At 42.3% G+C, this 24,787-nt stretch overlaps 1 protein-coding gene across 1 annotated transcript in view; it reads right to left on the bottom strand.

Moving 5' to 3' along the window:
• Positions 1-19,848, bottom strand: part of KL (klotho) — a 46,276-nt gene extending 26,428 nt beyond the window's left edge. The window contains exon 1 of the mRNA XM_050915121.1: positions 19,099-19,848. Coding sequence (XP_050771078.1) covers positions 19,099-19,848 — 750 coding nt within the window. The remainder of the gene's footprint in view (positions 1-19,098) is intronic.
• Between the last annotated feature and the right edge of the window lie 4,939 nt (positions 19,849-24,787).

Here is a 24,787-nt window from a genome sequence, read left to right as displayed (position 1 = left end):
AACAAAAAGCATTTACAATTAAATATCTAATTCTTACTTTATAAACACAATCTTCATATTGTTGATTATCTGTAGAAATTAAGCTGGGTTTCACCTGTTTGTATGCAAGGAATCCAACTAGTTTGGCTGACATAATATTGAATAAATGTTTTAATGTAGTTGCTAAGAAGCTCAATGTTAATAAAGTTGATACAAAAATACCAGCTACAGTTCCTTCCTTTTTGAAAGTATATCCCGTATTTTTATATGATGCAATATAGAATAGGGGGGTTTACTACATCAATGTACTGCAATCTCAGCCTTAGCAATCAAGAAAAGAAATCACAGTAAAAGACCTAAAGCAGCTTTTATCCAATTATTAGAGAAATAAAAAGAAAATTTAAAAAAAATAGAAAACAGCAGAAGAAAAGGAAGAGCGTTGTCAGGGTAATTGTTCAGTCTAAGCCACACAGAAAAGGGCATGTGATGGTTAATACATACAGTTGCAAATGCTAATTAACTACTCTTCTTTCAGCAATCCTTGTTTCAGCTTCTGTGCTCTCACCACCATAGTACTAGACACTTTCTGACCAGAATTAACATCATATTAACAGACTGAGGTATTCATAAATATTGTGTCAATTGGACAAATTTTAAACATACTTAGCACAGTTAGGTTGAGACTTTACTCTGGCAGTGTATCGAGCACTCCTGGAGGCCTAGCATGTGATTTTTTAAAAGAACAACTTAGCATGTTTCAGGTTTCCTTAACCAGCTCTTTGCCAGTTCTCTGTTCGTATTCTTTTTTGGAGAGAAAATAGTTGTCTCCTGAAGAAGAGACAGTAACTTTGATATTGGGCTTTCTTTACATAAGAAACCAACAAAAGACTATTTTCAGTTTGGCTAACACTGCTGCAGAATGAAGTCTAAAAAAATACTGTCTGAGTTAAAGGAACTGGCACAAGGGGAAACTGATAGAATTTATCTTTTGTCTACTATTTCAAAGTGCAATACTAAACTTCAAATTGCTCTAGAACAAAATATAAAGCCAGTGATGTCAAGACTTTTGTATACATGAATGAGAGTCATCACTGGACTATGAATATAAAAAATGAAATGCCTGTATATCCACCTTTTCTTTTTCCTACTGATTCCAGATATGGCTAAGAACTTTATTTTTTTCCTTGGCCACTTTAAATATAGATACAGAAACATAAGGACAAATTAAAACCTTAACAAAGCAGTTAACTCACAGATTCAGATACACTTTTTAAGCAATTTGTCTGGGATTGGCATTTGTTTCTGTATAACCATGTCTTTGGAAATTCTGCCAGTACACTGTAATATGTAAATATCCAATATCAAAGTACAATAATGTTTTCAATAATTTAAAGAAAACTTGTTCTGGGAGAAATCCCAGTTTTAAGATCAAAAGGTACTAGAACAACAGAAATGTAAGTTCACATATTTCCTGTAATGGCATAATTTCATCCTCCTATGTCCAGCTATATATATGCCAGAAAGTAACACTGCTCTGCTTCACAGCTACCATAAGGGTAGGTACGTTAGCAGTTGTCAGAAGGCCACATACAATTATGGTAATTAGGTCAATATCTAACAGTGAGACAGATGCTTACCATTTAAATATTCCCTGTTTTAAAGGAGGGCAGTTCAAAGTAAAGAGTTTGGAGAGATGCCTCATTTCTAAGTAATTGACCAAAGAGCTGTACAGGTACAGCACAAACTTTCAACAGATTTCCATGAAGACATCTATCAAAACGCTCTCAGAGCCACAGAGGTTTTTGTGAACTAGCTCAGTGTTTGTTACAGCCCCACTCCTAGACAACAGACTGATCAGAGACATCTCAGGCTTAAATACAGGAGGACAGAAAGAGCAATAAATTCAGTGACTGAATTTTTCTGAAATACTGTCTTTGATTTTTAGACCAGTACAAGCTCATGTAAGCAGCCAGATGGCTTGCATATATTCTGGGCGTGTTAGATGGAAAAGGAGATTAAGTGTACCCCTGTGCCTAATATAATTACAATATGTAGCTGGTTAATTTCCAGCCATAGTACCTGCATCTACTTTAGCAAACAGCAGAGCTGAGGACCCAATATCTACAATAACCCATGGACCAGAAGCCCATCAGCAGCTGGATTACACTAGGTGTGCTCCTGTAGAGCAGTTTCCAGGTTACCTTCATCCAAAACCAATCCAGCTGGGTACTCCAAAACCAATTCAGGCTACGAACCATAGTACATACAGCAAATGGAGGCAATTAGGAGATTCACATTGCACACACACTCCTGATTTGTACTGTAATGCTATTGTAGATGCATGCTTAAACAGCCTAATGCTACAAAAGCACAAAAAACTTTGTATTTTTTATCAAAATCAAACAGGAAAATAATCTTCCATTTTGAGAGCTCCCATACAGTGCACAAGGTAGTGAGAGAGCTGTCCAGCCGTTTAGACCTAGAGAAAAAGGTTTTCATTAGCCACAGCTATGCCAACGCAACCTTCAATGAGTATGTAGTACAAAGGATATTGAAAAAAAGGATTTAAGACAGGATACATTAAATCAGGATGACGCTTTAGATATTAAGAAATTCACAGATTACACAGCTTACATGGAATCGTGGTTCAATCAATGATGCTACAGGAAGCAGAGCAGCTGGCAGTTCAGCAATTAACTAGTTGCCCAAACACCAATGAAAAGCAAATTGTTGGCCTGAATCAGGGTGTGAAGAGCTTGAAGAGCCAGGCATTTTGCTGAGACGAAGGGAGGAAGGCAGGGAGGGAGGAAGAAAGGCAGGAAGGCAGGAGGGAAGGAAGTAGAAGAGATTGCATCGTATTAACTGAACTTTTTCACTGGAAGCTCTTTGATACATGAATGCTCTTATAGAAGAGCTAAGATACTCTGCATGAGACACATACGCAAGTTCTTACTGTCTTACTGGGAAGAAAAAAAATCTCTGTAGAAATGAGCACTTGGAAAAAAAGTAAGGCTCCATCTATAGCAATCAAAACCCACTTTCCTCATACCAGTGAGATGCAAGAAAGCAGAGATGTTGGACAGAAATACTGAAGAAACAGTGGGGATTTTATGTACATATTTTGAAACATAAAATAATTCAAGAGTATTAGGATATGATTTATAGTCAAGTGCATTAGATGCATTAGATGTTTATGACCAAATAAGCCACTGGGCACATTTGGTAATACAGGGACAGAATATAAGGACAAAAGGGATGCTCTGCTGGGTCACATCAACAGTCCATCCAGCCCAGTACCATCTCTGATAGCAACAACAGGACAAGGTGCTATTTTAAGAGAGCAAGTGAGTCCCGTCACTTTCTGAGATCTAGCCACCAACTTCCCGGACATCCACACTGTTCTGCTGGGGATGTTAGGGGATACATTCCTGCCTATTTTGTTTAGTAGCTGCTTACGGACCCACTGTTCACAAATTTGCCTACTCCCTTTGTGTCTGCTGGTACAAACTGCTTCCAAAACCTGCTATGGCAATAAATGCCCAAAGTTCATGACCTGCAGTGTAAAAAGGACTGAACTGTTTGCTCCAGGTTTCTTTTATACTCCATGGAGAGAAACGGGAAATTCTAGATTGCAATTTATCTTACCTTAATGTAGACGGGTAAAATTGGTCAGAATTATCATGCCTTAAAAGTCTCTCCACTGAGCACACAGGGAGCATAATCTAACTAGTTCAGATATAAGTATGTACAATGCAAACATCTAAAGCAAAGTGACATGAACCACACCCTTTAAGTCTTTAATTGGTCCTTTCCAATTTAAAGTATATAGTTTAGCACAGTTTAATTAAATATACTTAATAGTTATATATAAAGTAAGAGAAGTTTATTGCTACTCTGAGAGTGCTGCCTCCGTAATCCCTCCTTTCAGGGATGAGTCTGCTGCAGGAGAAAAATGGGAATGAAAGTACAGTCCTTCCACAAGCCTGATCTACTGTAGACCAGGAGTTAGTCCTGCTAATTGTGAATCTCCCAAAGTTCCTACATGATGATGACTAATCAACTGCTATGTTTTCATTGTGGACCCAACAAAGGATTTCACATAAAAGTATGAAACGTTCTGAGCAAGGCACTGGAAATGCTTTGTTAAATGATACAATATTCCAGAAGATGGTGATGAGTCATATTACTGTGTAAGAGGAATTCTGACTTCAGAGAATTTTCACAGAAATACAAAAAATACCTTACTGAAAAAAGTCATTACCATCTTTATGATCCTGTGTCTACTATCTGCCAGGGATTAGGAAAACTGGATTATAAAATTAAGAAGGGCCTCAAGGGTATCAGGTTCAACCCCCTGCTGCTATGGGCATAGATATGACACAATCCTATTTATAACCTGATCCAGAGTCACTTTAACATTGGCTAGGTATTTTGTTCATACTGTTCTCTCTGGAAGACTACTACCGAATCACACTTCACAAATGGTTTCCTTTTTTTCCTGATTTTCAGGTTAAAAGTATTCATGTTCAATCTAAACACTTTGGTTCTCGCATCAGAACTTTCCCTGGACTTAGATAGTTATTTTCCTTCACTTGTTTCTACCATTGATCTATTTATAGATAGCAAGTATATCCTCTCCCAGTGTTCTTGCTCAGGTAAATAAGCCATGTTCTAGTAAGGTAATTCCTTGTCTCTGCGGGAAATATCACCTGATACAGACTAGAAACAAATGTGTCTTTGTCACAGCTGGATTATATTGGCATCTGATGGTCATGCTGTGATCAGCAAGTTCTCATCTTATGGAAAAAAATTTTTGAGTCTTTCTGTTCATCTGTTTATTTTCCTGATTATCCTTTGCACTGGCACTGTTTCCTCAAGTTTAGCTCATGCTCTAATTAGTGCAATCCTAGTCTGTGCCAAAGCATGCGAGTTAAAATACGTTAAAAAGTTCAGCTAGGAACTGCCCTTGAGCCTGATGCTTCTACTTTCAGTGCAACTTATTGTGATATTTGCTTTAGCAATTTCCTAGCTACTGGTGAACATTCCCTTCCTCCTGAACTGAAACAGTAATTCTCCATGTGCCACCATCTCAAGTGTCGTACTGAAAATATAGATTGATTAGGTTTATCATATTTTCTTTTTCTATATAATCAGTTATCACAGAAAGCTATCAGATGGGTCTGCCTTGACTTTAATACCGTAAATTCATAGTGTTTTGTGTCCACTGCACCTGTAAAATCTTGTGATTTGTTTTAAAATAATGAGCTTTTTTATTTTTAAGACTTAATGCACATTTTAAATTTTCTGCTTATCGTAGTCAGTAAATACCTATTGTATTACTTAAAATGAAATAAGGTTCAATAACTTCCTGGAGAAAACAATGGGGCCCTACAGGAAAGAGAGATCTTTTGCTTCCAGACAGAGGGATACTGTGACAACTAGTATATGGTTTGCATTTGCATATCAGTTCCAACTAGGGGGAAAAAGACTGTGTTAATTTTAAAGTTTTTAACTTTTTTTGATGTTTTAAACTACATTTTCCAAGGACTGCTCTCTTTACATTTTTGGAAAAGGCACGAAATGCTTTCAGCACACTTCAACAGCCATGGTGGGTCAGCGGCAGCTGACTGGCAAAAGGGAGTGAAGAGCCACAGGATGGGGCTACTCAATGCCCACGAGATCTCACATGGGAAACCATGGCTATTTGCTTGCTCCGGCTTTACAGGACCATGCAGGTGCTGCTGACCACCCTTGCAGGGGGGAACTGCACTGACATGCATCAGCTGCTTCCCTGTGTCAGAAGACTCAACTCAGTCCTCAGGAAAACCAGGGGAGAGCACGAGGTACAGGATTCCCCCCCAGATACGCAGAAGGTATCACATGCCTGAAATAGGTGAGACTCAGGCAAAGTTTGCATATGATCCAGACCATGTGTCAGAGTCCACCATCTGAGAAGTCACAGGAACACAAAGTACCTCAAGCCAATTTTTGAACTAGCCCGTCAGTACTGCCCTCCTCTGTCATCTATCCCACCTCTCCCCACCCTCATCAGACTAAGTGTAAAGGTCTGTCTACAAAAAGTCTGGCTTTGAGTTTGTCACCACAGGTTTTGTCTATACTGCATGGACAGAAATGGAACAATTATTTTCTTTTTTTTTTGGTCATAGGATGAGAGACACCATGCTCACTTCTCCCCATTACCTGTAAAAGGACCCTAGGATGGCAAGCTCAAACATAGAGGTCTCTGCTGAACATCTCTGAAATTAGCTCAAGTGTGATTGCTCTCCCCTGTGTTTACTTTCCTGTGCCCTGCTCCCCGCTATTACTTCCACAGCCTGCAAAGGAGATGGCGCTACTGCTATGAAGCATCTGCCTAGCAAAGCATGTGCATTGCATTCCTTCATCTTCACCCAGCCATCATCAGCCCTGATACAGCACTGCTCTATGACTCTTGAGCTCCTGGCCCACCACTTCAAATTATGCGGCTCTATGCCGAAGGCTTGCAGGCAGCCAAGGACAGCTTAGTCCATGTCTTCACTCGCTAGTTGCAGTGCAGAGCCAAAGTACACACAGCTACACCCCTGGTCAGCGCAGCGGACAGCTGGCTCAGAGCTGGAGAACAAGTCCTAGCTGCTCTTCCCTCTGGGATCACTGGGAATGCTGCCAAGCCACTTTAAGAGAAATATCTTTACACTAAACCACATTTCATAATGGTTATTGAAAAGTCAAATATTGAAAGGCCAAGCAGATGCCAAACTGTGTCTCAGAGCTGATGCAAACACTGCCTGGAAGACAGCACGATTACGCTGCTAAACTGTGGGGCAGGAGCAATTTTCCATGCTACAGCCTCACTCAAACTAGCAAAATGCCCCGCTGCTGACAGCTGTAACTCGGGGTGGACATGAACCCCGGGTAGTTTAACATTGTTTTTTCAGCTGTTGGATATAATTTGCTATTGATAATCTTTGCAGGTTGAAGACTGTCCCAGTCGTACTCAGTGCCAATTGTTTTCATGCTATACACAAAGGTGAATGTGGGGACTCTGCAGGCTCTAATCCCCATCCAACTCTCCTATTAGCACCATGAAGTGGAGCTCGAGAACTGGTGGCCAACTGACACCGAAACAGACTATTTCTGTATTGGCCGTGTCCACCCTTGATTAGGCATACTTCGTTGCATGCTCTCCTGTGTCCTCGATCTGGAAGAGACAAGCTGATAAAAAAATTACTTGCATATTTCACAGACCACTCTTCAGTTAACCCATCCACTTTACAGTCAGCAAAACAGAGACAATTTTTTCAGCTAGAAAAGGTATTTATCTGTATCCAAACTACCAGGTTACACTACAGTTCCAATAATCTATATTGTTTTTCAGCATTTACATCAGCAGTGTCATTCCACCAGTGCAGAACCGCAGTGGTTTCATTGGACACACTCCAGAATGACACCTGCTGCCTATCTGTCTTCTGGACGTACTCTAGCCTTTTAAAGATTTTGAGACACAAAACTGAGGCTCTTGGGCTGGTGCTTCCCAAACCTATGTATAGTTACTGCACAAAGCAATAGTGAATTATTCAGTGGTGGGGTCGATAATTAATCTTACCACAAACATAATGTGGGGACTGAGAAAGTAATAATTTCCTACACTTGTAGAAGAGTAAGTAGAATATAAGAATCACTGCAATGGGTCAGGCTGTTCAACCCATCTCATTATCATTGAAGCAGTTCCAGAATAAGGTGTTTCAGAGAAAAATCTTCAGCTGCTTGCACCAGCTGCTCAAAAATCTGGAATTGCTTTATTATACAACCAGTGATGTAACAAAAAAGCTGAGTCTGCCTGGCAGCTTTTTGGGCAGTTGTCATTGCTGCTGTTTCTATCTTATGTCCAATGTCAATGTTCATGTCACAGAAGCCTCACTCTCTGACAGTTAACTGTTTATTCTGGTAAATTACTCCATGGATTTGACATACCAATTGACTCCCTTGTCTCTGTATACCTCCCAATATAATTTTTTCCCCTAGATGCTTAAATAGCTCAGTCAGGCGTTTCTATGTGGTCTTGGGTCTACAAAATGCTAGTGCCCCACAAGTCTGTTTCCAGACCCTCCAGGTCCTTCCCACACTGGGAACATGCTGCTCCAATGTATGTTTGACCCTTTCCAATTCCTCTCACTCTTTGTAGTTCACTCTTCCATACTCACTTCATTCCTAAAAAATACTCCGCAGAAGCACTCCCACAAAATGAACAGTCCCTCAGCAAAAAATGGAAAGGAGATATATGAATCATCTAGTTGCCTGCAATAGTGTAGCAAACTTTTAGCCCCAAATGCTACACAATAATGTCCATTATATGCCCCCTCTTTCCCATGTTCATGGCATTATGAGCTACAAAACAAATCCCAAGACCTTTAACATAAGAAAAAACACCCAATGCTCCAAACATCACAATGAGCCACAAGAATAAAACAGGAAAGACCAAAGGTATCATCACAATCGTAAACTCTTGCACACAAGGCAAATTATTTAGATAAAATGCCTTAATGATCCTGGGAACCTGGCCACCTTTCATGGCACAGAGAGAGGGGAAAAAGAGGCCCAACAAGAAACATCACTGTTCCTTGACAATATAAATTCCTTCCTGACCACCAGTCCAGAGCCCCCAAAATCAGCCATTATCTCATCCATACCTACACTCACCACCTCTCATTTCTACAAACCCATTCCAAATTTCCAGTTACACAGGAAACATTCCTCTCCAGAAAAGTCCAACTTGGGTAAAGTAGGATCTGACTGCTGTAGTTTAGGGTTCTCACCTTTCATGGCTTAGCGTTACAATGCTGTTTCTATAACCGTTTCACCACCAACCAATTTTGAAGTGGTCTCTATTTCATTACCCTAAGCTGGGCTATGGAAAAAGGCTGTTTCTGAGCTGCCCTGTGCTACAGTTTGCTGGTTCTAACATCCAGACTCAGAATGACTGTGCCAATTTGATGCTGCTTTTATTAGAATTTTCCCCCCTTCTAAGCAACTGCCTCCTTCAAGTACCACTTTTCTTTTTACCAGAAATAGGAAAGAAGAGCAGGATAAATGACTGAATAATTACAGTTTCACACAGAAGTGGCACAAGCAGCCCAGCTACAAATATGAGACACAGAGTAACTGCTACTGTGCAAGAATTCTGTCCTGACAGCTCTAAGGCTGTTTTATTTCTTTCGTCAAAGAATAAAAGGCATCAATCTGCAGCTTCAAGAAGTCAGTCATATTGCAGCAGGTTATACAGCAATTTCACAAGGGTAAACTGACCCTATTTGAAGCAGTGGGCACTCATCCAATGAAATAATACAGAAGGCAGTGTGTGAAATGACTGACTCACTATATCAAAATGAAATTTTTCAATATCACATCAAAATGGAAAACCAAGAATTTCCATGGCGAAGTAAAAATAAAATGACTGATTTTTATTTCCCTAGTTCTCAACATTTTCTGGGAAACTGAAGTCTCTCTCACAAATATTTCAATTTCAATGAATCAGCAAATTCCAGTTTCACAGGTTTTAGATCTTTCTGACTTGCTCTAATTACACTATATTACTTTGTGAAAACAGGAGGTATTAGGAATATGAGAAAAAGCTAGTTGATATGACAGGGGGGTAGTAATCACAGCTGACTATGAAGAAGAGGGATTTTTTACACTACCAAGCATATTAAGATGCAAAACTGCAGCTGAATCATATTCCTGCAGCTCTGTTCCTTGCCCTGCATGGTATACCCCAACATTTTCTTCTCATTCAGAACAAGAGGCATGTTCATGGCTGGGAAGGGAAGTAGGATGCTAAACTGAGTTCAAGAGCTCCTTCAGTGCATTTCCAAGGTCTTACACTTCACACGGCAGAGGTGCTACTTGAATATGGGAACGCACATTTTCTTCAAGTTAAGAGGAATACATCTGTTCAACTGGCTAATTTACTTAACTGCTTGAAAGTGACAGGATTCTCAAAAAAGCTTAAGGAAAATTCAATTCTCACGTATTTTCCTTAAGCTCCTTTGAGAAACCCAGACTTAATGTAGCATCCTTCCTTTCTTATGCAGGCTGCTCACTGTGTCCCCCACTCCCAGTGCTGGTGGCAATGTGGGGACAGCAAGTGGACACCATAAGCCAAGACAGTCTCTTTGAATTAGGCTTCATCACTGTGAAGCATGGTTTGTGATTTCATTAAATCACCAGTCAGCTTCCTCAAAAAAATTCATACGTCATTTATAAATAAAAATGAACCAGAGAACGACTTATCTTTGGGGGACTGCACGCCATCTCATTTCACATCAAGTTTAATTTTCAATGCTAACTATACATACAAAAACGCAGCATTGTCTGATAAACCCAGCTCCTGCATTCCCACTCACGGCCAGTCACCCCCACATCTCACCAGCTCCTCATGCATTGTCCATTTTCCTAATACTCCTCTTTCCCATCACCCCATGTTTTGTTACGACTCTTTCTGGCCTGGATTTTGCCTCCTGATGGAATACATAACTGGTGATGGCTATTCTGTTGTGGTGGTCCTTCTCTCTGCAAACACCACTTGTACTCAAGTTAACATTGTACTATGACAGGAAAAGAAATGAAGAACGAAATAAGAGTATTACAAAAAGCATGCCATCACTGTACAGTCAGGAGCCAGCTGAACTTTCGTTTCAAACCTGAGGTCAGAATTACTGAATTGATTTTGAAGCAAAATGTTATTACTTACAAAATATAAAACAAAAAATAATCGCTCAGCCTGACAATGCAATATATTCCCAATCTACTTTCTCAAAAGAAAAGAAATGCTGCATAATTCTACCATTTCCATCTATATTTGAGTTAAGGAACCATAATTAGAATAATTAATTAATAACTATGTTCAACAGCTCCATGCCTGCAGCAAAAATGAGATTATTTCTTAAAATGCAGAAAGTTAAATAAACAAATTGAGTAAACTTTGCCCTCAGCTCTGAAAAACAACTGATTCAGTGGAGCTACTACATATTCAAAAGAACAAGAAAAAAGCTGACTGAGAAAAGGCATTAGAAAATCACAGTGAACTCTTACCAGAACGTGTGACAAGTCTGTCTCCCCTCCCCACCTGACCATTTCATGTCTTTTCTAGAAGCAGGATCAAAACAAACAAATGCTACTATCTTCCCAACTGTAAAGCAAATAGCTTGTAAAATATAATCCCAGTGGTGCCAACAGTTTCTAGCCTTTAGTAAGGGCATTAAACTGACTAACCTACAAAAGGATTCCTGGGTTGACTTTTGGACTCACAAAATAACAAGACATTTCCATAGTGTAATTTCTCCTGGCCAATTTTAAACCATTCAGCTGTCTTTACAGGTGTGCTAAGCTGACTAAAACAGAAGTCAAAGCTCAACTGTTAACATGAGACCTAAAGTGCAAGTAACAACATTATCATGTGCAGACCGAAGTGACAGTGCACTGGAAATGTGCGTGGCTCCCTGTCAGCTCACCCTCTTGCTGAAGAGCATGTCGCAGGGTGTCTGGCAGCACTCCTCGGCCTTTCAGCCTCCCCGGCTGGCCGGATCCTGAGACGTGCAAAAGACCCTGGGCTTCCCATCATGCAGAAGTCACAGAGCCCTGGCTGCCTGGTCGCACTGGAACCACCCATGGACTCAGTCCCTTGGTTCCAACACCAGCTGTTGCAAACAGCATCTGTAAAGATGTCAGTAACTGGGAGAATTTAGAATATGGGGGTTTTTTCCAGAATCAAAACAAAGCCAAACTTTAAACTTTTGCAGTTCTTCATAACACAGAATGCTATCTCTTCTCAGACTAAACATACATAAAAATGAAGCAACACAAATGTGCTTCAATGTGGCCAAATCCAGAGATTCTTAAATTGCTTTGTCTTACTCCAGTGTGCATCTAAAAGGACCCTCCCTGCCAAATCTCCAGGGAAACATACCACAAACTTAACAGGCCAAGCTTCTTATGAGTGTTTTGTGTTCTCAGAGTAGAGTTGAAGCTGCCACAGCAAGCCAGAAGTTGCCATCACTGATATCCTAAACAGTTTACTGTTAATATAGCTTGTATTTCATTTTTTCCACTGAACTACGTTCTCAGAGTTTAAATCATGCCATGTATCATTCTGTTATGAATTTGCAAGCAAAGAGAAATACACATTCACAAGTACTGTCACTTCCACTGCCACCAAATGCATCAAGAGTATTTTTTCTCAAACTGCTCTAGCTGTCTTAAAAGAAGATTTTTGTTCCTACCATTAACACTGAAAGGCCATGCCAGAAGCTCTTTCCTCCAAGGGCTATCCACGACTTCTAAGAGTCAATCTAACTGTATTGAAATTGAACTTTTATCCTTTTTTGTGTGTGTGCATATGGTCCTTTAACTCTAAATTTTGTTCCTGTCATTGATATTTATGTCCAGGAGTATTTACAGAGAGCATCAGTGTGAATCTAATTCCTTCCCTTCCTTGGTATCATTTGTCTCCTACTCATCCCATTTTACTGAAGGCTCCAGTCCCTTGCTATGGCCAATATCTCTTTCTCCTCTTGTGCTTAGTTAGTTATTCTTCCTTCTTGACAACTCACCTTCTCTTTCTGCTGGCACATTTTCTCTCAAGTGAAGTAATTCAGTTCTTCCTCCAGAAGCCAGTCTCTTCTTTCATGTTTTATTCATGGTCATATTCCATGGGTCACCTTCTCCCTCAGAGATCTGTCCAGTCTTCATCTCAGTAATTTCCTAAACATCCCGAGATATTGTCTACAACCTTATTCTTCTGTTCCATTCTTCTGATTTAATCTAAAATCAGCATTCAGTTTTACCTGTGACACTCTTCTATATGCTTTGGCAGGCAAATATTCAAGCATGAGCAGTTTTTATTTAGTACTTAAAACAGGTAACACACATCCTATAATTTTTACAACCTGTCATCATTGTATATGGAGGTCACCTCCCCTACTTCTTCAGAAGCACTTCTTCACCATTTCCTCTTCTTTATTTTTACCATCATGGAAAGGAAAAAGAAAATCTCCTTGGGTACATTTCTTTACCTACAAGTCTGTGCAAGCAGGCGCCTTTGATTGCTGGCTTCTTGGCTTTTTTAAAACTTTGCCAAGATCAGCCTTGCACCTTCAGATTAAGTTCAGCAGTTTAACTGTTCATCAGCAACAACCAAACACACAACTCACACACTCAGTTGCAAAGATTAGCAAACAGCCCTCAAACTCTGCCAATTACTTACTGAAACCCACAAGACTCTACAAACTGGAGCTAAGCAAACTACAGAGCATCTACATGCACGTGTCTGTTCGTTCTTTCCTGTTTCTCCCAATGAAGGAGGATATGCATCATAGTCACCAAAAATAACTAAAACGGAACGTCTCCAAATGCCTACACCCTGCACGGCTCTCTATTCGCTGTCCTAATGGTTACTGCTTGCCAACAGTACAACCAGCTGTATAGACATATTCACTGCTTTTGTCTAGTTGAAGAAATACTGAAAGATAGGGGAAAAAAATGTTCCGTTCCCCAGAGCAGACTGGGAAGGAGATGCTGTTACTCAAAGGAAGAGTTAAGGTGAGGAACGAAGCTAAGGTAATTGCCCAAGCAACTGCCGGAGTCCTATTCCGATTTAATTTCTACCAAAGCAGGAGAGATCAGAATTTGACCTTCTAGCAGGTGGGCATGTGATGAGTGAAGCAACTTTCTCTTACATCACAGAGCGTTTCTTCCTCACAGAAGATGACACTTTCAACAGAAAGGACTGTCTCTGCACTTTCAACATGCTGACGGCTGCAGAATAGAGGTTTCTACTTGACCTATCATGGGAAAAGCTCTGAGAGTTCCTTGCTTTCAGTCAAAAGGGAAAGGCAGGCACTAAAAAATGGTGAACTATCTTAAACTAAAATATACATTTCACTCTGCAAACATTGAAGCTAGGCTTTATTTTCCAGGTCCCAACAATATCCTTAAGTACAGGTAGGAATTATGCCCGTCAACTACCTAAAGTACTGGAAACCTTCCATAGAAACAACATGAAATGGAAAATGGAAAAGTTTGTCATACGAAGGAATGCACAGTAACACGAGTCCTTCCACACACTTCACTTCGGATCCCGCAAAACTGCAACAAATACAGGATCTCTTCTGCTTGAGGAAAGAGGTTGAAGGGGAGAACCAAGAATGTCTCATACTTTATGAGGTTTTATTAATGCAAAATGAAAGAGTATCAAGGAGCAGACAGCTTTACACTCATGCACCCAGTGAGACTTTATGAGATATGAATTTTATGTTGCCTATCTAAATGCCCTTATCTGTATCAAACTGCTGTTAATCAGTAGTCATTATCTTTCCGGCACTGAGCAGAGCCCTGCCCAACATGTTAAACAAAAACTTTGATCTTAAGTGAAAAGCATGCTATTTAAAAATGAAGCATAGTAGATTACCTTGGATAGGCACCAGAAATATCACCTAGGTACCTCCAGCAACAGCTACTGCAACAATTAAAAATCATGCACGTGGCACTTAAAATGAGATACGAAAACAGAGATTTGGGGCTGCCTATAGAATTAGAATTAAACACAGAGATTCACAGCTCTAAAAACCACAACTACTAAGCACTAAAATCCTCATAATGAACAGGGACCCTCAAGAAATCGTCATCCTCATAATGAGCAGCAAAAAAGTTGAGGTGGGACTTAACATACCTACGGGCTCGACCTGGTGCTCTTCCACACAGAGAACACACAAATTCTGCTTCCATCCCACTTCAGTCACCAGTGTAGTCTTTCCAGGTCCTGCCTGTTGAGTTTTAGTAAGATTTCCTATAATCTCTAAAAAGCTTTTCAAGTTACAGAACCCCTACACTTGAGGGAGGCCCACTCTTACTTTTCCATGATAACACCTTATTCTCCACGTAGTCCTGATATTTCTATAATCAAAGATCAAAGTACTCTGTAAAGATAACAAACCACTTTTTTGTTACAGCAGAATATTTGAAAACAACGTTCCTTTTGCAAATGTGTATGCAATCACGTAGAAATGGCAAGGGGAAAGTTACATATTCTATCTTTGAGCTGATTTTAATAAAATGAGCATCCTTGAAACCCAAACTCCTCTGTTTATCACATTTTAAAATGAAACTCAATTTATTTTTTTTCTTTTGATGATTAAAGCTTGAGAAAGGCACGCTATAGCTTTTAATATGATTTGTGAACATAGTATAACCATCCATAGCTACTGGCACAGAAAACTGCAGCATCAGATCTGAATTTGCTCTATGGTTTGACTGCACTTCTTTGTCATCTCTGACATTTGAAAGATAACTGATTCAAATGATTAGTGATTAGAATAATCACTACTGCAATAAATTCTTTGCAAATGTATACTACCAAACTGATACTCAAAACCAGAAACAGAACCAATTTCTTCCTTGTTCTTCCTTGAATTGAGTCTTAAGAAAGCAAGAATAGAAAAAAAAAATTAAAATACTATTACTTAGAATTATTCCTTCTTTTTCTAAAAATTCTGTATGTCTTCACAACTACAATGAGCTGTGTTACTTTCAGGAAAGTCCGAAATCACTCCATTTGCACTGAGTGAAAATTTGAAGGCTGTCTGAATTTTGAAAGAAACAATACGCACTGAGAAAAGACCATTCTCCTATGCTGCAATTACTGATACTTCATTAGGTTTAGCACTGAAGGTCAACAAAAGAGTACTTACCTTTTGTTTTGGAAAGAGTTTTGGAATAGAAATCAGTCTGTTGCTACGTGACTGGTTTCCAGGCAGCAATTCCACTCACTTCTTTGGGGAAACAATGTGTTCTTCTGTTTCTGCAAATGCTGTTTATATTGAGTAAATCCAAGTATGTTCAACTCAGACAATATATTGTGAACTCGTAATGAAAAAATGCATTTGCAAAAACCAGAACATAATACAATGACCTCTCTCAACTCCTATCTGGAGAAAGAGATGCATCATATACGTGACAGATTGCTGGCATTACATTTTCTGGCTGTTGACTCAAGAGAATGCCAACTTTTATGAACTATACTTGATCCATTCAATTTCTTTTGTGAATAAACGCGTACAGCTTCCTCCATTTCTTACCATCTTTGAAGGGCTTAGACATATCAAAAGCGACAAGTGTCAGTGGAAATACTATAAAAGGGTGAAGTTTTCACCGAATACTGATCAACATCCCTCAACAACAAACCAAGGATACATCCATAAAATGTTTTTTCTTACAAGTTTTTTTACACTATTTTTATTTGCTCTTTTTTATAAAAAGTGTTTCTTACTCTGTCCACTTAGAATCTGTTATGACTCACTTGTGGAAGTTCAGAAAAATGAAAGGTAATTTAAAAATTCAGTACAATAGGATGAAATCCATTCAAGCTAAATTTAAACATCATTATTCAGATCCAACTTCATTGTCCTGTTTTCACCAGCCCTGAACTGAACAACTTGAATTGAATCAAACTCTTATTTGATTATTTACTCAGATAATAAATAACTCATTCAGAAAGACAGAGCCCAAAATCCACATTCATATCTGTTGAATTTTAAAGAACTTAAAGGAAATTATTTCATCTTTTAATGTAATTAGCAGCCAGTAAAATAAATTAGTAGACATCAGCTTTCACTAGCTATTAAGCTTTCCAAGGGTCTTTGGTTTGAATAAAAGCAGAAAGAAGACACTTAAAACTGCATACTGTAAACAAGGAAAAAAAAGTCAGAAAACATGCATATTAAGAGTTAGTCTGCTCATTTGCTAAGAACCAAACATTTATGACAACACATTTTATCTTTTAAAAAACAAACATGTTCTGCAAGCTCAATTTCCCTGGGAAAAAAAGAGACAAGAATGCCACAGAGAAGGAAAAAGAATTAGGAAGAAACCTGGGACCAGACCTTTTGGGTAATATAAGACATAAGCAGCAAAAGGTTAGGCAGCTGAATGGCTTTTTTTTGTGTGGGATCATACAACCACATCTTTTCTGGTGGGGCAATGAGGACTGTATCTCCCAGCAGCACTGTCTGGTGCTGCACACATCCTCCAGGTTATGTGATGAAGCGGTAACTACTGTACAGCCAAATGAAGGTTGCGTGTGCTGCTGAGAACAACTGACCAAACTCACCTACAAAATGATATGCAACCCACAGACACACATTAAAGAACATTATTCAAGTTGCAAAGTCAATCACTCAAGAGTTACATAAGAGAAGAATTTAATTTGCACATGGAAATGTAATTCACTCCTTGCCATATGTGGTATAACTTCATCTTTCATTACATGATTACATATACTTTCTCTATGGATATCAGGCTGTGTAGTCAAAGAAGCCATACTCTGTAGCTTCCTACTTCATTGCTTGCACAAGTTGAAAGGTCTAATATCAATAAGCTACGGAGATGTAAGAAGGAAAAGGAGTATCTCACTGTTAAAGCTGTTCACTTCTCTGTCCTGAAGTATTGGGCTCTACCTCTGCCGCTACTGAAGACTCCTACCTGAAGGAGTCAGGGATGGGAGCTCTTCTGCATAAACTGCACGTCCCTTATTTGCCCTGTAGGTGATTTGAGATTTTGGGATCTGACTTGTAGAAGAGCTGAAAGTATAATATAGCTGACCCAATATTCTAAAAAGATCACATGCCAGGAAAAGGGCACTAACAATCAGTGGACACTTTGGGTCTTAATTGCATCTGTGTTTCAGTTCCTCATTCATGAAATGTGGAAAAAAATGATACCTTGCTGCCTTACACTGTTGTGTAAAAAGAAATGTCCACTAATTGTGAAAACCCTGAATGACAGTCACTAGGACAAAACTAATCCTGAGGTTCTGTCACTAAATCAAGTATCGGTAGACTTTCCTGGTTTAATTATACTTTTTACATGGTGTAGGCAAGTCTGTGCCTCAGTTTCTCATTTGTTAAATACAAAAGCACCTTACTTCTCCACACGGCTTTTATGAGAATAAGCATATGCTTGAGACTATGAGGGACTCAGACAGATACTATGGTGATGTGGGATATACTCAAGTGTAGAAACATGGTCAAGTACACCCGAAGGTACTAAATGAAGAGTTTAAAGGTTTCAGGACCAGGAATTTAATCTGCAATTTTACCCACATTTTCCCTATTTATTCTCTTGACTTTTTTTTAGCACTAAACAATGCAAAAGTAATGCATGGAAGTGGCAAAAAGTTGAATAAGGCATGCGTTGGGTATTTTCTTGGTGTTCACATCTAATAGATGATACTCATTAGGATATAACTCTTGCCAGTAAGTGTACGTTGAGCAGACGGACATTAGCAGAGTCTGTGAATGTATACAAGGTACGATAGATCATGCCTTAATGGCCACACCATTCCAGTTAGGCTGAATCCCTTCTGTCACTGGAAGGATCTGTACACACTTTTGCTTAATTCTCCCTGAGAATCCACAATGTTTGCTTCTAGCAAACATTACAATTGCACCATATATAGATACACTGCATAAAAATTATGTATCGCAAACTACTTATGCTACTTTTACTAGACTAGCTGGGGAACAGAGGGTCTTTTTTCCCCAAAAGTGTTCACACTCAAAAAAACACATACTCTGTAAAGAAAATCTCTCAGTATGACATTTCGGCCACCTCTACCATCTCCATTAACTCAGTAAGATTTTTTTATCAAATGCATGAATTCTCTTTACAGTGGTATTAAGCATTTCCACAGTAACCTTAGTAAGCCAGCACTGGACTGGCACAGCCGAATGCATCCACTCACCCACCCAGAACGGCATTCGCAAGCGTTGGGGGCAGGATTGAACATTTCTGCAGAATACAGAGAGCGCTTTAACTCGGTGTGTTTTCCCTAACCCAAAATAACCGCAGATACGAAGTTCCTGCCTCCCATCTACGAGCTTTGCCGCCTTTAGCCCATAAATCGGCTGCCCACACTCTGTCGGGCACATCGATTCGGTTTCCACTCCAGCGGCCGACCAGGGAACAGGTCTGCCAACGGGGTGGGCTGAGGGCAGCCTCCGCACCCTTCCCCTTGGCACGACCAGGGGGCCTAGGAGCCGCCAGGGCCCCTTCCCACCGCCCGCCATTTACCTGGAGCAGGTGGTGGGCCGCCCGGTAGCCAAGGCGTGGGCCGCCCTGCACACCGGGCGGCAGTCGCCCCGTGCCGTAGCCATGCCAGGCCACCACGTAGGGGTTGTCCATGGTCAGCCAGTAGCGCACCTGCCCGCCAAAATGCCGGAAGCAGAGCTCGGCGTAGTCGCAGAAGAGCTGGGGCAGGACGGGGCTGGCCCAGCCACCGAAGGCGTCCTGCAGGCCTTGCGGCAGGTCCCAGTGGTAGAGGGTGACGACCGGTTCGACGCCCAGCTCCCGCAGGCGGCCCAGCAGCCGTCGGTAGTGGGCCAGCCCGGCGGGGTTGAGGGGCGCCGTGCCGTTGGGCAGCAGCCGGGCCCAGGCCAGCGAGAAGCGGTAGTGGGAGACCCCCAGGCGCCGCAGCCCCTCGACGTCGCGGAAGAGGCTGTTGTAGCTGTCGCTGGCCACGTCGCCGCCCGCCGGCCCCGCCGGGGCGGACCCCGGCGGCGTGGCCGGGCGGTGGGCGAAGGTGTCCCAGACGGAGGCGCCTTTGCCGCCCTGGCGCCAGCCGCCCTCCGTCTGGTAGGCGGCGCTGCCCGCCCCCCAGAGGAAGCCGTCGGGGAAGGTGTCGTGGAGGAAGAGCTGGTCCTGCGGGTAGGGCAGCCGGGCGAAGCGGGACCAGGTGCCCGCGCCCTGCCCTGGCGCCCCGAGAAGCGGCTGCCCCAGCAGCAGCAGCGGCAGCAGCGGCGGCAGCGGCGCGGCGGGGGCCATGCTCCCGGCGGGGCTCCGCGACGGCGGCTCCCTCCTCCCAGCCCCCCGCCGCCCCCTTTTATTACACCTCGCCCCCCGCCCCGGTGGGCACGGCTATTAATAATTACCTCGGAGCTGCCGTCTTCATCCTTCCCGCCCGGCTCCCTCGGGAGAGCTGCCTCCGGGGGCGGGATCCAGGGGGTGAGACGGGCTGGGCGGGGAGGAGAGGGCGGCAGCGGGGCGGGGGCTCCTCGGGGGAGAGGTGGACCCTGTCTCCCCTTCGGGGTCGCCTCTGTCACACACACACAGCACCCCCTCGGCCCCCGGCCCCTCAGGGCGGAGATCCCCGTCCGCGGGCGGCAGGGGCGGCCCCCGCAGCCCTCCGCCCGCTCCGCCGGGCGCCCGCACCTCGCTGCGGCTCCGGTGCCCCCTTCGGAGGGGGCAGCCTCGCCGCTGCCCTGCACCCTTTCCCCGAAACGGCTTTTCTGAGGAGCCCACGGAGAGACTCGACGGCCGGATCCATCCCCTCTGAGGAGCTGCGCGTAGCCCCCTTCCCTCCCCCACCGCCGCAGTGCCGCCGTCGGGGAGCCCGAGGGCCGGCGGGCAGCGGCCCCCGCGGCAAGGCCGAGGGGAGGGAGCAATCCGCCGGAGGGGGGGAAAGGCGAGGAAACAATAAAAATTATTTTTCCTTCACCTAGTATTTCCTTCGTGCTACCTTGGCAAGAGACATTGCAGCTGCGATCGCTCGTGTAACAGTAATTAAACTCGTTGTCCAAGGGCATCATACACTCACCCCCCTCACCCCCCCAGTAATTCATGGACTGTCACCTCCCAGTAATAACACTTTTCTTTTCTGGAGTAGGAGGTTGGTGTATTTGGTTGTTTACCGCATGCAAAACAAGTTCCAATTAGAAGTGCCTCACAGATCTTTATGGGGAGGAAACAAATCGAGCTAAGTTTGATTATTGAGTTATGCTTTTTAACCGATTGTGTGGGTGTGATGCATGGAACTCTCTTTAAAGGCAGGTCTCAGGCTGCTGTTCTCGTCTCTTTCGGACAAAACGATTTGACCACGGCTGCAAAGTGAGAACTGGCTCAACATTGCAAAAACCTGGTATTCAGTTGTGTGGACTCTAACACAAGTTGGGACATCTAAGAACAAAACACACCTACTAGACAGGCTGTTAAGGACAGGGAGATGTTCCCAGGAGATAAAGTTGTTGTTTAACTACAGAATGAAGGCATTTAGGTAATTTCATTTCATTTTTAGAAAATAAACTCCCTCAGGGGAAAATTACAGTTCATCGCTAATAATGAGTCGATGGATTTAAATGCCAGTTGTGATCTGCTGAAGGTTTCCTCTAGTGTGCAGGATGGGCTCTCACACCTCCCAAGTGCAGGCAGGGCGTTTGCTGTGCCTGTTTCTAGAGCTTCCAACTTCCACCTTCTCTGCACTGATTCAGTTCAGTTTCGGGGGTTGTTTTGTGCTGTTTTTGAAGAAGAGACCGAAGATGTAGCAGACAGGATTGTAGTTAGTCTTCCATTAGTGGTAATTAGTTAATGCCCATGTTAGAGGGATGAAGCTCTAAACAGCCCAGGGGACCACAACACCCCTTCCCTAAGGGAGGAGGTTTGTGGGGTGGGAGCAGGGGGGTGGCAGGCCCAGAACCAGGGCCGGTCGTCGGCTGCCAGGAGTGAGTTTGCTATACAGTCGGACAAGCTGCTGAATTTTGATTGCAGTCTAAGTAAATGACAACTTGATCTTCAGCAACAGAGCTGCAGCAACAGAAAAAGGTATTAGCATCACGTGGTAGTTACTTGCAGAAGCTGGAGATAGTTGTTAAATGCATAGTGGTGTTGCTGCAGTTGTCCCTGTGCAAGGAGTGAAGAGCCAGCCTTCTGTTCAGCTACTGACCTGATTTCAGTGGAAGTGTAATGCCTTCACTGGAGCTCACTGCCAAAGTATTTTGAAAATCGGGATGTAGAGACATGCCTCAGAAATACCTCAGCCCAAAACAGACTATTAGTGATGCTAAGTCCATTGCTGACACTTAAGGAAAAAAAACTTCATTGGGTATCTGGGGACACAAGAGATTTTAAAATATATCTTGATACATTCTCTTTTCATTTTCTAATTATTAACTAAAACCTAGATCAATCCTTTTTATACTTAGGCAGCACCGATAAGTAGGCACTTAACTGAAGCTCGTTCATTAGGAGCTCGTTTCTTCCAGACCCTCTCAACAGTCAAAGGAAAGAAATAGCCTCATGGTGTTAGTGTAAGTCAGTCTAGCTAAGATCTTTCTCAACTTCTGGCAGTGGCTGTCTTCTCCAAAAACTATCCACGAAGCCTACAGTGACTGTGGTCCTGAAACAAGCAGCCCATTTTTGAGGGATAAAATCTGGCCAGAAGTTGCTAGCACAAAGCTGTCACTTCACCTGTATGTCTGTCAGATGAAAACTTTTTTTTTTTTTAGTGTAAATGTCAGAAAATGTGCACTGTGGCCTCCAGTTGATTGTTTTTTTCTTACAGAGAAAGCTTGTTTTCATGTTTTAGGACAACACAGTCATCCACTGCTCTGAGCCAATATTTTTTTTTTCTAACAGACAGTCTAACAAACTCTGTGTAATATTAACCATGCAGAAAGGTCAGCCAAACACTTGCAGACATCCAGGTCTCCCTCACTGCTCCTTGAGTTCAAAGCATGGCTCCATTGTGTCTGTGTTGCTGAGCAAGCACACTTTCAACTCTGCCCCAGGTCGGCAGATCGGGATTTACCTTTCAGCCTCTTTGTACTGGTGATTAGTGAATGTTCAACTTTTGATAATATGTATAATGGATACTGTAAGTGTCAGTATAATTTTCATTCAGGCTGTGCTGAGATTTTCTTTGCTAGCTATGCAGTCAGTGCACACAATCAAATTCGACAGTGTTCTGACTGAGCATTTCTGTTTCTACCCCAAGGAGGCTGAATCTTCTGGGATACCTAATTTTAGATAAAGTAACTCTATTACTGCTTTAGATTAATTTAACAGCCTTCCCTGAGGTCACATCATGCACTGGCTTCAATGCAGCAAACCCCTTCCTCATGTTAATATCTCCTCAGGACAGCTAGCAGCCTTACACTGGTAGCACCTGTGCTCCTCACTGTGGTAGAACAAGTGGTCTCAGTGCCTAAAACCACCATCTTCTGTTGTAATGCCCCTTCTCTGTTCACAAGCATATTTCCAAACATACAAGCATACAGTCAGTTCAAAATAGCCTTGTGTAATAGATTTATATTCTCAGCATTTCATCTCAAGACATGAAAGTACTCACTACCAGTTGGGGACACTGCTTAAAAAAATCACGACCTGAATTAGACTCAAGTGTTTTCTCTACTGCTTCCATCACTGCATAACAATACTACTTCTTTATTCTGTCTGTTAAATGCAAACTGCTAAGCTGTCAAATTTTACTTCCACTTGCTGATGAATAGCTGTTCCCAGTGGAAAGCTGTGCAACAGCATTCTAGATTTACCTTCTGCATCCCTGCCAGAACATCACAGCCTACCAGGCAAATAAGCTCTTCGTCAATTTTCTCAGAGAAGAAGTTGCAAGTCCAATTTTCTTGAAAAAATGCAGCGTTCCATACCTATTCCTTCTTTCTCTCTTGATCACACTAGTTATATACATTCACTGTACATTCAGAATGACTTAAACACAGCTAGTAACTGACCATATTGAAATTGGAAACACAGTGTTGTCAGGTCCAAAATATGCCTGCTGGTGTAATGAATTAGTGTAGTGCTGAAGAACGCTTGGGAAGATGTCAAATCCTCCTCTATTCTAGTCTTAAGTACCAAATCATTCTCATCTCCACTTTTTTGTGGTTGGAAAGGGTGGTAGAGAACCTGAAATGCCATTTTTTGAATCCTGGGGACCCTAGTCATCTCCTGTTTCAAGTGTGACAAATTCTTTTTATCGCATAAAGGACTCTGAATTGTTCTTTATTCTGTGGTAGGATCCAGTGTGAGGTGGGAAATTAGAAACCTAAACTCCAATCATTTTCTCTTTACCCCTTTGTAACTGTGTCTCCAAGAAGTGGGCAAATCCTTGTAGGAACAATGGAATTCCAAATCCTTTGGCCCTTCTTACTTTGGAGGGTGATGGGGAGTAACTTCAAGACAAGCCTAGAAATCTGTATTTTATTCACATGGGGCAGGGATGACAATCCCGTTGTAACCTAGGAGGGGACATGTGGTGTCCAGATGCTTCCTCGTACCTGGATGGCAGGGGCTGCAAAGCCTTCCCAGTCTTGCAAACCCTCCTTCAGGGAAACCGGTAAACCCATTTCAAACCCTGAATCACAGAAGGTGATGGGGATGGGAAGAAAGGTGAAACACCATCTTGGAATGCCATTTCATTGGAAATGACATCTTGGAAATGCTGTCTCTCACTTCTGGGAGGCCACAAACACCTCCCCATTATCCAGATGATGAGACAAGAGTTTGTAGATGATCTCCTTGTCTTCCAAAGTGCCTTCTGAATTGGTGGAAGAAGGAATGGGCAAAGACAGAAGGGAAAAGAAGTTGCCTCTCTCCTGAGAAGGGAGATAGTGAAGAGGTGAATACAGCTCTTCCTGTTCTGGGCAGGGGACATGGGCTTGGCTGGCAAGAAGGTTCCAGAGCTGAGGGAGAAGAGCCAGGGGTGTTGGAGAGAGGACAGAAGACTGCTCCTTGCCAAGTCCAGCCATGCAGCTCATGAGCCACAGGCTTCAATTCTGTTTTAGGCAGGAACTGAACTCTGGTTGCAGTGGTTGAAGAAATAGGCCTGTCTCCCCAGAGTCTGCTGAGCCTGTGCGGACAAGTGAAGGTGGGTGTCCAGGGAAGTTACAGACCAAACAGGGAGTTGCCTAATGAGTTTGGGCACTTTTAGGGTAGAAAATCCTGGAAAACAGAGGGACTGGATCACTCACAA

This window comes from Gymnogyps californianus, chromosome 1 (assembly GCF_018139145.2).
Source record: "Gymnogyps californianus isolate 813 chromosome 1, ASM1813914v2, whole genome shotgun sequence".
In the NCBI taxonomy this organism is placed as follows: Eukaryota; Metazoa; Chordata; class Aves; order Accipitriformes; family Cathartidae; genus Gymnogyps; species Gymnogyps californianus.
This window is presented reverse-complemented; position numbering and strand designations above follow the sequence as displayed.